This window comes from Halichoerus grypus, chromosome 12, assembly GCF_964656455.1.
Source record: "Halichoerus grypus chromosome 12, mHalGry1.hap1.1, whole genome shotgun sequence".
In the NCBI taxonomy this organism is placed as follows: Eukaryota; Metazoa; Chordata; class Mammalia; order Carnivora; family Phocidae; genus Halichoerus; species Halichoerus grypus.
Window position 1 is genome coordinate 82,820,038 of NC_135723.1, and position 13,685 is coordinate 82,833,722.

At 42.8% G+C, this 13,685-nt stretch overlaps 1 protein-coding gene across 1 annotated transcript in view; it reads left to right on the forward strand.

Annotated features, from left to right (window-relative positions):
- The window catches only part of SND1 (staphylococcal nuclease and tudor domain containing 1), a 407,421-nt gene that overhangs the window by 52,680 nt on the left and 341,056 nt on the right, over window positions 1–13,685 (forward strand). Inside the window, exon 10 of the mRNA XM_078059536.1 lies at window positions 6,495–6,608. Within this exon, the coding sequence (XP_077915662.1) occupies window positions 6,495–6,608 (114 nt within the window). The remainder of the gene's footprint in view (window positions 1–6,494; window positions 6,609–13,685) is intronic.

The window sequence follows — 13,685 nt, forward strand, 5'->3', positions numbered from 1 at the left end:
AGTGTATAATTTTTCCATTATTTAGAAAATGGAATAAATCTCTATGTAAATGGCATTTATTTCCACAGGAATGTTTTAGAGCACATTTGCCAAATAGCTTTCTAGGAATGTTAACCATGTATAGCCCTATGTGTGTTCATTTTCTCATATGTTGTAGAATAGAGGTGGACCAACTTTTTCTTAAAGGACCATATAGTAAATATGTTAAGTTTTGTGGGCCACGTAGTCTCTGTTGCAACTACTTGACTCTGCTACCGTAGCAAGAAAACAGGCTATAGATGTTATATAAATGAATTGGCATGGTTGTGTTCCAGTAAGACTTTATTCACAACAGTAGACAGTGGGCTAGATAGCCCTTGGGTCATAGTTTGCTATCCCCTGTTAAAGAGCACGGGATATCCACATTATATCCAAAAGGAAAAAAATGATCTGCATTTCTTTTCATAACCTAGAACCCAGCTGCCGTTTTGTAGTCCTTTTACCTGTTAAAAATGTCTGTTAATACAATGCTACTTTTTCAAGGAAACCTAAAAGGGTCCTAAGGTACCCTGAGACTTCACAAACCTAGTCTGACAGTCCTATAAGTTTTTTGCTGAAGGATTCTGCTCTGAGGCTCATATGACTGTAAGGCCAGAACGAATAATGGTTCTGTCTTTAGCAGTCACCTGCCCAGTCTCCTAGAAACTAATTGTACAGGGAACAGCTAAATAGCCGGAAAAGCCTGCAAAAGATAACCTGTGAACTCTTGAACTGGGTGCCTCTTGGGCTCTATAGGTGATTTCTGGAACTGATGCTGTAGATGAGATGTGTTGGCCAAGAGTCTCACTTCTGAGGGACTTGAAATCAATGAAGTATTGTCTTGATAAATGTAGCCTGCTGAAAGAATGTTTTCCATCCTCTGCTTAAACAGTTTCACTTCTTAAGGAAGGATATGCAAGGGAGGGCTCTCCTTGTCTCTCCAGGTTAGCAGAGAAGCATGTTCACTTCACAGCGATTAGCTGAGCCTGCTTGAGACTTTTGTGCCTGTCTTGGCTTGCCAGTTTCCTGCCTGCCTTCCCTGTGGCGTTTTAGCTGATCTGTGCTGTTTGTAGCCATATGGTCCCCTGAGCACGTGGCTTGGCTTCCCTGTCGCTGCTGCTGGATTCTTGGGCCTTGCAGATTTTAGAGACCTGAATAACACTCAGGGGTGGTGGGAGGGCTGGGCAGTGACAGCATGTTTTCAGGAGGTGGAGTCTTCTCAATGCCCTGCGTGGTTAGAGGCCTCTTGCTTGGTTCTCTGTACCAAGTGATTGCTTAAACAAGCAGAGCCCTCTGCTTTGAGAAGACGCAGAAGAATGAGAAGTGGTTCCTGCTTTTAAGGAGCTTACCATCTAGGGCTCTGTCTGGAAGATTACCCTAAGTAGTCAGCTGTCTGGACTAGGTGGCCATGTGCAGTTTTGGAGGTCAGGTTAAAGCTATTCATGGATGCATGCAGTAGATTCTGAGACTGACTTGGTTTGGCCCTGATCATTTTTTTGCTGTGCTTCTTCTAGTCATAGCTCTGAATGGAGTTCATTGTCATGCTTCTTTGAGATGGTTTTTAAGCAAAGCCACCTTTTAATATTTTTGGTATTATCTAGACCTTCTGTTACATTTGCATTTAGTAATGTGGAGAGAACAAAATAAAAAATATTAGCTATTTCCTGGACTTCTGCCATAGGGCTTCCAGGTGAAGAGGAAGTTCTGGGGATGGTTTGGTTAGGAAGGTGGCTCTGCACCAAAATGAGACCGAGACCTGGTTTGTAGCTTAAGTTAGTAAACTGACGTGCTGGTAAGAAAATAAAGTTGAATTAGAAGAGATTTGTAAAAAATATTTACTTGTTTTTTTCAATTGAGATTTTTTTTTTTAAAACACTTCTAAATTCACAGAAAAATTGAGCAGATGGTACAGAGTTCCCACATTACCACTGCCTTCCTCCTAGTTTTTTCTATAATCTGACACGAGTGTGGTACATTTATTATTAGTGTACCAATATTGATATGTTATGATCAATTGAAGTCCATACTTTAGTCAGATTTCCTTAGTTTTTCTTTAGTCTGTTTTTCTGTTCCAGAATCTCATCCACCATAGCATACTAAATTTAGTTGTCATGTCTTGTTAGGCTCCTTTTGGATGTGATAGTCTCTCGGACTTTCTTTGCTTTTGATGACCATGACAGTTTTGCAGAGTGCTGGTCGGGTATGTTGTAGGGTGCCCCATCTGTTGGGATTTGTCCGATGCCTGGTTTCCTTTCAAGTACTTCTTATCGACTAGTCTGCTTGCTCATGCTTAGGTGCCTGGAATTATTTGCATCAAGACATTGTTGGGCTTAGTCTTTTGTCAAGGGTACAGGGTGGCCGCTGTACCCTTCTGGGAGTGGCTCAGGCATCTGGGGGTGGAGGCGGCTCTAGGCCATGGCTTTAACAGTTATGGTGTACTCCCTTTTTACTCACTTCTGGTGCTGCTTCAGTAGTGTTTCCACGGTTAGCTTGGGGGAGAAGAGACCTAGCATACAGCCTTAGGGCGCAGGAGAAGCAGCTGGGTGTCATGATTTCAGACAGTAATAAGGGAATTTGGTGTCCCGTTCCCAGTGGCCCCATCAAAGGCACTCCTTGGTGGCACCCAGAGAAGCCCCGTGTGCGCTGATGGTCCTTTTATTTTTGTCCAGCACTGATAATTTAGGCAGCTTTGCGAGTATTGGTAGTTGCATCTGGGGAGCTATTCTGAGTATTTCTGTAGCTCAGGAAACTGTTGTTGGCTCTTATTGCTCATTATATATATGCTGCAGGGGTTTAGGAAGCTGAACGGTAGCAGCCCTTGGCCTCCCAGTGAGCACTGTGGACAGGCTCTGCAGATGGGGAGTGTGGCAGCAGGCCAGAAATGGGAATGGATGTCCCTTGCCCCTGACAGAACTCTGTAGTTCTCTTGACTTGCGGCAGCCCTTAGCCTACACTCCTCATCATTAAGCCACTCATTTTTCCTTTTACAGTTGGGCTTTAAGAAATGGAGAAATTGGATTTAGGGCTTGTATTGTGAGTCCAGCTAGTAACTTTTGCTGTGCAGAAACCCCTGTCCCTTAGGTTATCCCTTGGAGTATGTGGTATGATAGGTGTGTATAGGGGTGGAGTGATTAGAGATCTGTTAGCATGTGGAGAGAGTGGGTGACGTGGGCATACATAGACTTATCCTGGTGAAAGCACCGTAAGAAATATCACGGTTATAAATGTGGTCTGCAGTGGTGCTGAGAGCAGGCTTTGAACAGTAATCCACTCTGCATTTTACTTATTGCACAGTATGTGACTATAACCACTATTCTATTACTTTTTCTGTGCCTCTGCTCAGGAGCTGCTTGTTCTCTGGACAGTAATGACACAATTTAAAGAGGAATAAAAAGTCATAAACCCCACTTACATACACACATTGACACACACACACACGCACTCACCATACACCACTTCCTCAGAAAGCTGAGCCTCGTTAGGTTGCCAGCATCAGAGTGTGCAGTTCCTGAAGAGGAGGTTTCTAATCAGGGAGATGCCGAGCACAGAGTCTGCTGCTGAGGCCTGAAATTTACAGCTCTAAGAATCCATTTGCTGCCGCTGCTAACACATTCTAAGGGGTGACGAATGCCAGTAACTTGTCACAGGGGTATGCTCAGATCTTCGCATTCTATAATCAGGGGGTGAAGGTGTGAGCACTACGATGCTTTCCCTGGTTTTATTCTTCTCTGAGCGTGATGAGGGAGTGGAGAATGTCTGGGTATTTCTCATGTCTTGATTATGGGAATTTCTCTATGTTTTTGGCACTTGATAATTTAATAATAGTTAGTTTTGGTGTGAGAGGAATGCATAGCTCTGTCCATCATAGAGATTTCAGAAATACTGGGAGGTGTGTACATTCGAGATGATGGTCTTGTACTTTGAGGGAAGAGCAGTATTGATTTGCTGTAGTAGCTGTTTCGCTTGGTGTGGCTTTGTGGAATTTTTCTTCTCCTTGATTTGAAGATAGGATAGCAGAATAACCTGTATCATGGATACTGCACCCCACGAAAGTTTTGTCATCCATTTTATGATATTTCTTTTTTTACCCAAATGTGGAATTTTGAAGGATAGAGAAATTATTAGCTCTGGTCTTTCTCTTTTGTTCAGTTGTCCAAACCACTGTTGCTATCTTTAGGGAGTTGGGAGGAAGATTCCATTGTGATGGGCATTTTTGCTTGGCGTTAATGTGTCTAGATGGTAATGGGAACAAGATGTACTCTTTTTCTTTCAGTTGGTGAATCTGTAGTTTTGGTTATATCTTCTGGACTGTTTTTAAGTTCTGTGTGATTATTCTTTGCTTTGGAGGGTCCAGTAGACTTTCTTACCACCCATACCCAGGTAACCATCCCTGACCTTGTTGTCCTCATGTGATCACAGATCGTGCTTTTGATTGCCCTTGGACTTCACTAATTTTTTCTGGCCAGGTGAGTTTTGGGTTCTGGCTGTCTGGGTTTTAGTGTTTAGCTTTTGCGATTCTCAGATCTATCAAAAAGGTTAAAGCAGAATGGCAGTGGCTATTTGAGACTGGTCTTTTGCCATGTTGAGGTTTGCAGGTTAATCTTACATATTTGAAAATTAAAAATACCCGCTCTCCTCATCTACACCGTTCTTTCTCAGACCTTTCTTTTTTATTTATTTATTTATTTATTTTTAAAGACTTACTTTATTTATTTGACAGAGAGAGAGACAGCGAGAGAGGGAACACAAGCAGGAGGAGTGGGAGAGGGAGAAGCAGGCTTCCCGCGGGGCAGGGAGCCTGATGCGGGGCTCGATCCCAGGACCCTGGGATCATGACCTGAGCCAAAGGCAGATGCTTAACAACTGAGCCACCCAGGTGCCCCCTCAGACCTTTCATTACTCTTCTGGTCACTGGCCTGTTTTTCCCTACACTTGCTTCCCATTACTTGTGGTGGTAAAACCCAGGGATGTCTTCACATCTGCCAGGCATATAGTCAGCCTTCCATGGATTACAGCTTGATTCCAACTGTCCTCTTTCTTTTTCCATTCACTCTGTGTGATGGCACTTTTTTCCTGCTATTTCCTGTCACGTATAATTTTTCACTTGTTTTGGTTTTTCCTCTTCCTTCAGATTATCCCTTCAATCAGTCTTTACTCTTCTTGGTGTGTGGTTGGCTGATTCTTTGGAAAAGGTAGAGAATAGCCATTTTTGGAAGAGTCTGCAAGTAAATGGGTGTATTCTGTTTTAAAAGATGTGAAGCCTTCCAGAGAATAGTTAGTGAGGGCTCTTTTAGGATACTTATCAGTGTGATATCCACCATAGCAAAGGAGAGTCTAGCTCCTTTTGTTTCTCACATGAAAGAGAAGGGAAATTTTGCGAGTCTGCCCTCACTGTGGCAACTGACCCTGTAGTTTGTTCAGCTGCCTGTTGGCTCCTGATGGGGCCTGATTGAAGCCTGGAAGAGTTAGTTTTGATTCTGCAGACAAAGTGGATGGTGACAGTGATTTGTAGTCAATAGCTACCTTGTAGAAAAGTATTACTTGTTTAAAAAAAAAAAACAAAACAACACCAAAAACCAAAAAACCCAAACAGCCTTGTAACAACAGGCTCTGAATATAATCGAATGAATTGTAGACTGCTAGCTGAATTATAGGTTCTAGTTATAACCCTGATGTGGTCCTAGGCTGGTTTCAGTGCAATTTCATTCTGTACACATTGGTGGAATGTTCTCATAACCTCCAGAGAGGAATATTTGTGCTTTTGCCCTTTGAATAGATATCCTTGTAGGTTACCCAAGAGTGGAAGTTAATCTTCTTTAGCTGAGAGTGGGCCCCGATGCTACTGGTATGGGGGTTTAAAACAAAGTTGCCCATAGTAGTGCTCTGAAAAGTTGGCTTTCCGAGTAGTTGAAGTAGTATCTTAGCAATTTAATGTTTCTGCCCTGAGATTAACAGCTGAGCCTCTCCTTTCCCACACTGTGATGACAATTCTTTTTGCCCTTCACTTGTCTTTGATTTTTCTGCTCTCTTTTAGAGCATCCTATTTTGGTTCTTATCTAGTGCTGATATCTTCTAATCCAGCCTTTGCCTCTTTTCCTAGATTCACATTGAGATACAGATTTGATATTAGTTTAGAACCTGTTTCAAGGAATATCTTGAATAACACAGAGACTAGATTTCCAGTAAGCTTTGTAGTTAACTGCAAGTTTTGGTCAGGGCAAAAGATAAAAAAGATAATTTTTGTGAATGATATAGATTCTGCCTCATTGAGAAATCATAATAAGGTCTTTGGGGACTGATAATTATAGCATTGTTTTCTCCAACATCATTGCACTGTGAAGGATGATACTGGATCTACCCCCAAATGGCTATTGACTTTTCTTCCTATGACTATGGTGGGCCTTGCTCCTTACCATGTGTGCTGTGAGGTCTGGCCCATTGGAGCAGGTTTAAGCGTTTTTGCCTTTTGCCCACAGGTGATGCAGGTGCTGAATGCAGATGCCATTGTCGTGAAACTGAACTCTGGTGACTACAAGACCATCCACCTGTCCAGTATCCGACCACCGAGGCTGGAAGGGGAGAACACGCAGGTGAGAATAGAGAGGCAGTGGAGCCTCTTTTCAAAAACCAAAGGGAAGATGCTGGAGAATACTTAAACATGGTACATATGTGTGAGAATGCTAAAAGACAGTATTTTAAATCTCCAGAGTATTGTTTCCTAATGTCTGCATCCTAGCTATCGTTGGGCAGGTGTCAGTTTCTCCTGAACCACACTCACTGCTCTGCTTTGTTTTGGGCGGGCGTTGCTCGCATTCCTCCCTAAGGGGTTTGAGAGGAGTTAGGGTTGGGATGGGTGGGCAGTGGTTAAGAGCAGTGGTTAAGTTTTATTTATTAACAAGATTTTACTTCTCTGAGAATAAGGAGAGGAGAAGTATCTGTATCTCATGTGCATGATTATAAGGCCTGGTCGTTTTATAAGGCCAGTTCCATATGTTTTGTTCAAGGAAGAAATGAATCTTGGTATACATATACTCTGGGGTCACTTGTTTAATCTGTTGCAAGTGGTAACTGTAATTATTAGTTACACTGTTTTTGAGCTAGTTGTTGGATCTTTTGGCAGCAAAGGTGCTTGCCTAACCAGTATGTATGATTGGGGTATATCATTTTTGAGAAATGCTTAGGATGAAAACTATGGGAGTTGGTAGTTTGCAGGCAGTTTTGTTTTACATTTTCTGGGCCTTTTCTTTCCATTGTTATGAGAGGTTGGAGATAGGGATTGAAGTTTTTCTTGAATTTGTTTGTTTGGTTCTATCTTGTTTTTACAAAGACCTCTTTCCAACTCTTATTTTTTACCCTCTGATCATTACAGTGTGGAACTGGTTATAGAACTGGGTCCACCGTGAGAGCCGGTGTCACACGCAGGTGTTTGGCTAGTTTTCAGAAATTAAGCACAGCGTGGTTGACATTAGTGCTCTGTGCTTTAATTTATCCCTTTTGTAGTTCTAAAGACAGGAAATTTGCTTTTCTGATGTTTTGCACGTACGCATGTCTTGGTGCATTTACAAGTTGAAATTCATGCCCTGTTTCCATTTGCATGAGAGTTTACAGACAGCCCATAAGAGTAAAATAAAAATATCATGATTGTCTTTTGAATCAGATCGTGCATAAGAAACATACACAGGATGGATTCTTTGAATGTCTGGCCAATCAGTTCATTCTCTACCCCCCGCCCCCCCCCCGCCAAGAGGAGGCAGTTTAATGCAGCAAATGGTATTGTGGTAAGGTTGAGAATTTAAATGCATGAAAGCCTAGAAATGCCAAAATAAGGTTCTCTCAGTAACTGTAGCTGTGCCTCATTGCACAGAGTAAATAGACATCTCCAATTTTATCAGTATTGGGAGTACTCCACGATTCGCATCTGTGCCATGCAGTTGGAATTAAGGTTCCCACAGCAACCACAACTTTGAAATTCTTGAACGTTAATTTTTGTGCCTGCATCATTGGCCAAAGCATTATGTTAATGTAGACTAGCTGAATTTCAAGCAGTTTTTAGGGAGGGTGGGGGTGCTGTCGCTTAGGTAGGGTGAATAGCAGGTTTTCAGGAGGAGTAGGAACTACTGCTGAGAATTTTTAGTTTTTCAGGACCCTTTGGAACTCCTCAAGGGGTGATGGATGGATTTTTCCCCTAGCCTAGTAGATAATGGGAAATTGTTGGAATATATTCCCTAGTTTAGGCAGGATCCTGTTCATGGAATTCCTTATTCTTTACCAAGGTAGGTCATCTATTTTTTTATTTTATTTTTAACTTCTGTTCACTTCTGAGATCTTACTCCATTTTAAGAAAGTTTGAAGTAAGGCTCAGCTGCAAGAGTCTATAATATATGGCTTAGGTGAAGGGAGTCATGATTTTTCTTATTTCTTAAATTCCTTTGAAAGATTTTAATGAGGCAGTCACATAAGAACTAAGTTAACATAATGTACTTTGAGCACAATGGTGGAGGATGCCGTGAAGAACCCAGTTACAGTGGGCACTCAGGGAAGTCTCCCTAGGAGCAACTAGCATACCTCTTGAGTGTTCACTGATGAGAAGTTGGCGGATGGAAGAAAGGGCACTCCTAGACCAGCAATGCTCCATAGATCTATAATGCAAGCCACAAATATGAGCTATATTTGTTATTGAAAATTGCCTAGTAGTTATATTAAAAACATCAATTTTAATACATTATATTTTACCTAATATATCCCAAACAGTATCATTTCAACATTTTTAAAAAAAGATTTATTTATTTTAGAGAGTGAGTGTGCCCACGTGTGTGCCAGCATAGGCAGGGAGAGAGGGAGAGGGAGAGGGAGAGAATCTCAAGCTAACTCCCCACTGAGCACGGAGCCTGAAGCAGGACTCGATCTCACAACCCTGAGATCACGATCTAAACCAAAATCAAGAATTAGACGCTCAACTGACTGAGCCACCCAGGTGCCTCTCATTTCAGCATTTAATGAATGTAAAAAGTTAATGAGATGTTTTACTTAATTTGATTTTTACTAAGTCTTTGAAATCTGGTGTATGTTTTATACTTGGAACACATTTCAGTTTGTTCTAGTGTATTTCTGGAGCTCAACAGCCTCCTGTTGGTGGTGACTTCTGTAATGGACAGGATAGGTTTAGAAATTAACATGAATGGGTTTGGGTTTGTCATCATTGATAAGTATTTACTGGGTATCTGCTTTGCACCAGATACTATGCTGGGGATGCAGCAGGGAATAAACTTTCATGGAATCATCCTCATGGAACTTTAGAACCTAATAGGGGAAATACATGAGTAATTTCATTTATTTGATGTGTTATGAAAGAAAAGTTTAGAGTTTATAAGAATGTATAATCTGGGAAGGCTTCTCGGAGGAAGTGACATGTAAAGCCTCAGGGGTGACTAGGACTGAACTAGGTAAAATGTGGGGAGAAGACAGTTTCTGACTGAGACAGCAGTAATGACGAGTTGGGTGAATTTGGGAAGAGGGAATGGATGGCCACTGTGGATAGTGCATTAGTGGTATGATGTAGGCAGGGCCAGATCACGCATGTCCTGTGAATATCTCAGGATACTTTTAAAGAGAGAGACTCTTGGGGTATTTTGTATGACTGGAATAGAGGGTAGTTAATGCTAGGGAGTAGTAAGAAATGGTCTTGGGAGTTAGAACAGGGGCCACATGCTGAAAATGTGTGCCATACTTTTAGATTTTTGTGTGAGGAATTTAAACTAGGGAATGGCATGTTTGGATTTGAGTACTCTTGCGTTGGTGGCTTGCATTTACAAAACATGAAAGTAATTTGCATTTATAAGAGAAGATCATGCTAGATGAAAACTCATCTGCAGGAAGGAGTTCTCAGCTTTGTTTTGCTAAGCCCTAGTTGACCAAGGGCCTGGGGGTGAATGGAGTACTGAAGGAGAACTTGGGATGTTGCTTTAGCAGTCTCTATACAGGAGGATTCAGAGTGTTTGCCTTTCTACTTAAAGAATTCCCCAGAACTCTGCTCTCTGCTTACCTTAAAGTTATCAGAGATCCACAATATGGGTGTAGGAATAAAAATCACCTGGGAATCCCAGTGAGGCCATAACTATATGTATGTAATGACTGGGAAAGCAAGCTTCTCCTTGGAGTCTTTGGTTGGTATATAGTAAGGAATATTAAAAACCATTCTTGTAACTACAGGGGGAGTCCAGTCAAGTACCCAAGGCATAGATGTTGGGGCTGGGGCCTCTGTTAGCTCATGTGGCTCCCTTGTGCAAATTAGAGAGGGAATCCCCTTCTTCCAGGCAGCCTCTTGTCAGGGCACGTGGCTTGGCAAGCAGAATGGTGGCTGCATTTCAGCTCCCATTCAGCCTCTGTCCCCTTGGCCAGTGCCCTTGTGCACAAGAATATGTGGCTGTCGTAGTTAGAACAGGGCTAATTACTCTCCGGTGAAAATGTTGGGTGTATTTCAGGAATTGGAATGGTCTGGTAGCTACAGAAATGTGGGGTGCTTGAGGATTGTTTGGAGATGACGGATGGACTGTGGAGGGCCTTGGGTGAGACACAGAGAGATTTTCTTCTGCTTCTGGAGATCATTGACTTCGAAACAGGGAAGCCGCTAATCTGACGGTTTCTGGTGTTGAAGCAGAGTGGGAGAAGGTTGCAGGTTCAGGAACTGGAGGAGTAGGGGAAGAGGGAAGGGAAAGTCTTTGCCTGAGCTTCCTCAAGGGCAGGCAGATGGCGGGTTTGACTCCTGCTGCGGGCTAGGCCTCCCTACAAGCTCTCAGATGACGACCCCATGGGGTTTGCCCTTCAAGTAAGGAAGGGGAGGTTCCTCTAAGGTTTATCTTCCCCAAACCCTAAAAACTCTAATGACCTGTCATCAACTTATGTAGATCTTCTAGACATTTCTACATTGTGGGGATAGTTGGGCAAATTGGGTTTTCCTTTTTTGAACACAGAGACAAGTTCTTTTCTCTTAAATTATACATGAAGGCAAGGTTGTTTTGCCCAAGGCTAAGTGTATACTTCCACTCCTCTTTTTTGGTTACTTTGTAATGCAGCCAGAGGAAGGGCTCTGGACAAAACAGCATGATCAAAGGAACTGTTTTCATCCTAGGCAGCTGCTTTCCAATAATATCCAGGAATTCATGGGTAGCCATTACTCTCAGATTTTGGTTAGAACTGGATTTGTTGCTGGAAAGTGTGACAGAGTTAAAAGCAAAGATGTGTAATACTTTCCTCAAAGATTACAGTCGGATGTCTGATGCTGTTGATTCTGTTTCTGTGGTATCATGCTTCTGGATTATTCAGGGTGAATCCAGTGGCAATTCCTTGGAGATCTTAATTCCTTCAGGCTGAACGCCATTTTGGACACTGATGTGTGATGTTCCTGAGGACCTGAAACCCTGAGGATAAAGGTATACTGTAGTTTGTTTGAGGCAGTTATTTGCCACAAAGAAACAAGTGCTAAGTGTTGGAGAAAGGCTGTGGGTTTTCTGAGCTACTGCCTTAGAGGAGACAACACATTGTGCAATCTCAGAACTTCCCAGAGAGCGTTTGGCTTTGATTTGAGACTGGAAAACCTAGTGCTTCTAGTCTTTAGGGCTGCCATGGCTTCGTGGCACACTTGGGAGTGTTAATGACAAAGGGTATATAGCCCCTCTGGCATCTGATGGAGGGGCTGACTTACTCTCCCATGAAGCGGGTTCGGCCTGTGCAGTGCCATTGTAGTGGGCAAAGATGTAGAGCTGGAATTTACCTTGAAAAAGGTACAGAATTTACCCATCCCCTTGGTGTTAAGTGTAGAAAGTTTGCTTTCAGTTACAGGGCCTTATTCCTCAAACTCCTCTATCCATAGAACCTCTCTCTTCCTCCCCCCACCCTCCTCCTTTTCTCCATCCCCACCACCACGCTCCCTGTCTAACACACACACACCTTCAGCTTAGGCCTCTGGGAAGTCTGGAAACCTGAAGGTGGAGCCTTTCCCCTGACCTCGCAGCCCCATGCTTTCAGCTTCTATTTGATTCCATCACCCTGTCTTTCACCCTCCTCCCTGTGGAACTTAACACATAAACGTTCTTTCATGGCAGGCCTCTAAATATTCAGATGTGGGCACCGGAGGATCAGTTTTGTTCAAGCTGTAATCTGCCTAATCTCCCAGTGTCCTTGCTGCCTTTCTTGGGAGGTGTTTGTTTCCCAGGCTCTACCCCACAAGGTCTCCTCTGTAGGCAGTCATGGCAGACAAGCCGTAGGTAGGCCCGTTAGTGATGCCCTGGGATTCCGAAGGGCTTTTTCTCAGAGGCAGGGCAGTTTCGGGTGCTAATAACTCCATTTGTTATATAGGGCCCCAGGGTGCTTTGCCATTTAGATACGATTAAAAGCGGTTCTAAACCTATTCCCTTCAATTGAGGTTTCTGAAAGCAAGATGACTGGTCCCTCTGGACCCTAAAGCAGACGATGCTGCCACTGACATGCATACCAGCAGAGAGCTGCGGGGCTGCAGTCCCTAAGTGAAGCCAGGGCAAACCAATAAACCCACTGCCTGTGATCTCGCGCTTGGGACTGGGAGCATAAGGCAAATAGCAAATTAGAGCGGGACTCCAGCTTGGCATTAAGGACCTTGGAGAAAAGCAAAAGCTCTTTGAAATGGATATAGCATTTCACCGGTTTCCAATGGAGAGACTTGGGGACTGCAGCAATGTGATCAAAAGACGCAGAATATGTCAGAGCGCTGGCAGAGGCCTTCTGTACCGGTTTCCGATTTGTTTGATCTGGGCATTTTTGAGAAGAACACTTGAAACCTCCTTTGTTAGAGGACTGAAAAAAATTACCATTCGGAGACTGTGGGTGGGTCTTAGCTCATCTATTTAAGATTCAGGATGTACGTACTCTGTCATTTTTAAAAGATTAATTTCTGTTCCTCTGCTGGGGAGGGCACTGGGGGGCAAGCCTGACTCTTTGTGAGGTCAAGACATTTGGTATCTGGGTAGATAGCAGGGTTCCTTAAAATATACATTCCACTGATCTTTGTAAGTGAATTATAGCTGGGAAAAGACAGCAATTGCCTATTTCCCTTTGATTTACTTTCTTCTCCCTATTACAAATTATATTTTCTTTTGTTTCCTTTAGTTAATGTATCCCCTTTCTCATGATTTTGCCTATCCCCTTCCAATAATTTTTGTGGGATTTTAACAATCTCATGGGGCCTGGCGCTTAATCCTTCCCCGAACCATATGCATTTACCTCTTTCAATCCATCTTCTTCTCTTTCTTCTCTCTTCATTTAATCATCACTATTACACAGTTCTATATTTTCAATTTATCTAAATCTTCCAAGTGCTGGTGTGTTCATATTTCTTCTCTCTTTTCAGTCCTGTGAGCTGCAGTAATTCTCTGTTGTTTCCAGAGTTGACAGCACCATCATATTTACTGTCCTGTGACCATTTACCATAGCTGTTGTGCGGAAGTAACAGTCTTTCTTGCCCTGGTTCTTGAAAGCTCCTTTAGGCCAGAGATTTCCATACACATAGTCTTTCCCTTCTCTGTATCATCCTGTACTGTTTATTGATGTCCAGCCTGCTTTCCATTATGAAGCCTAAACTCCACTGGGGGCCGGAGCGGAAATGGTTTTCTCAGCTTCATATTGCCTCTCTTTCA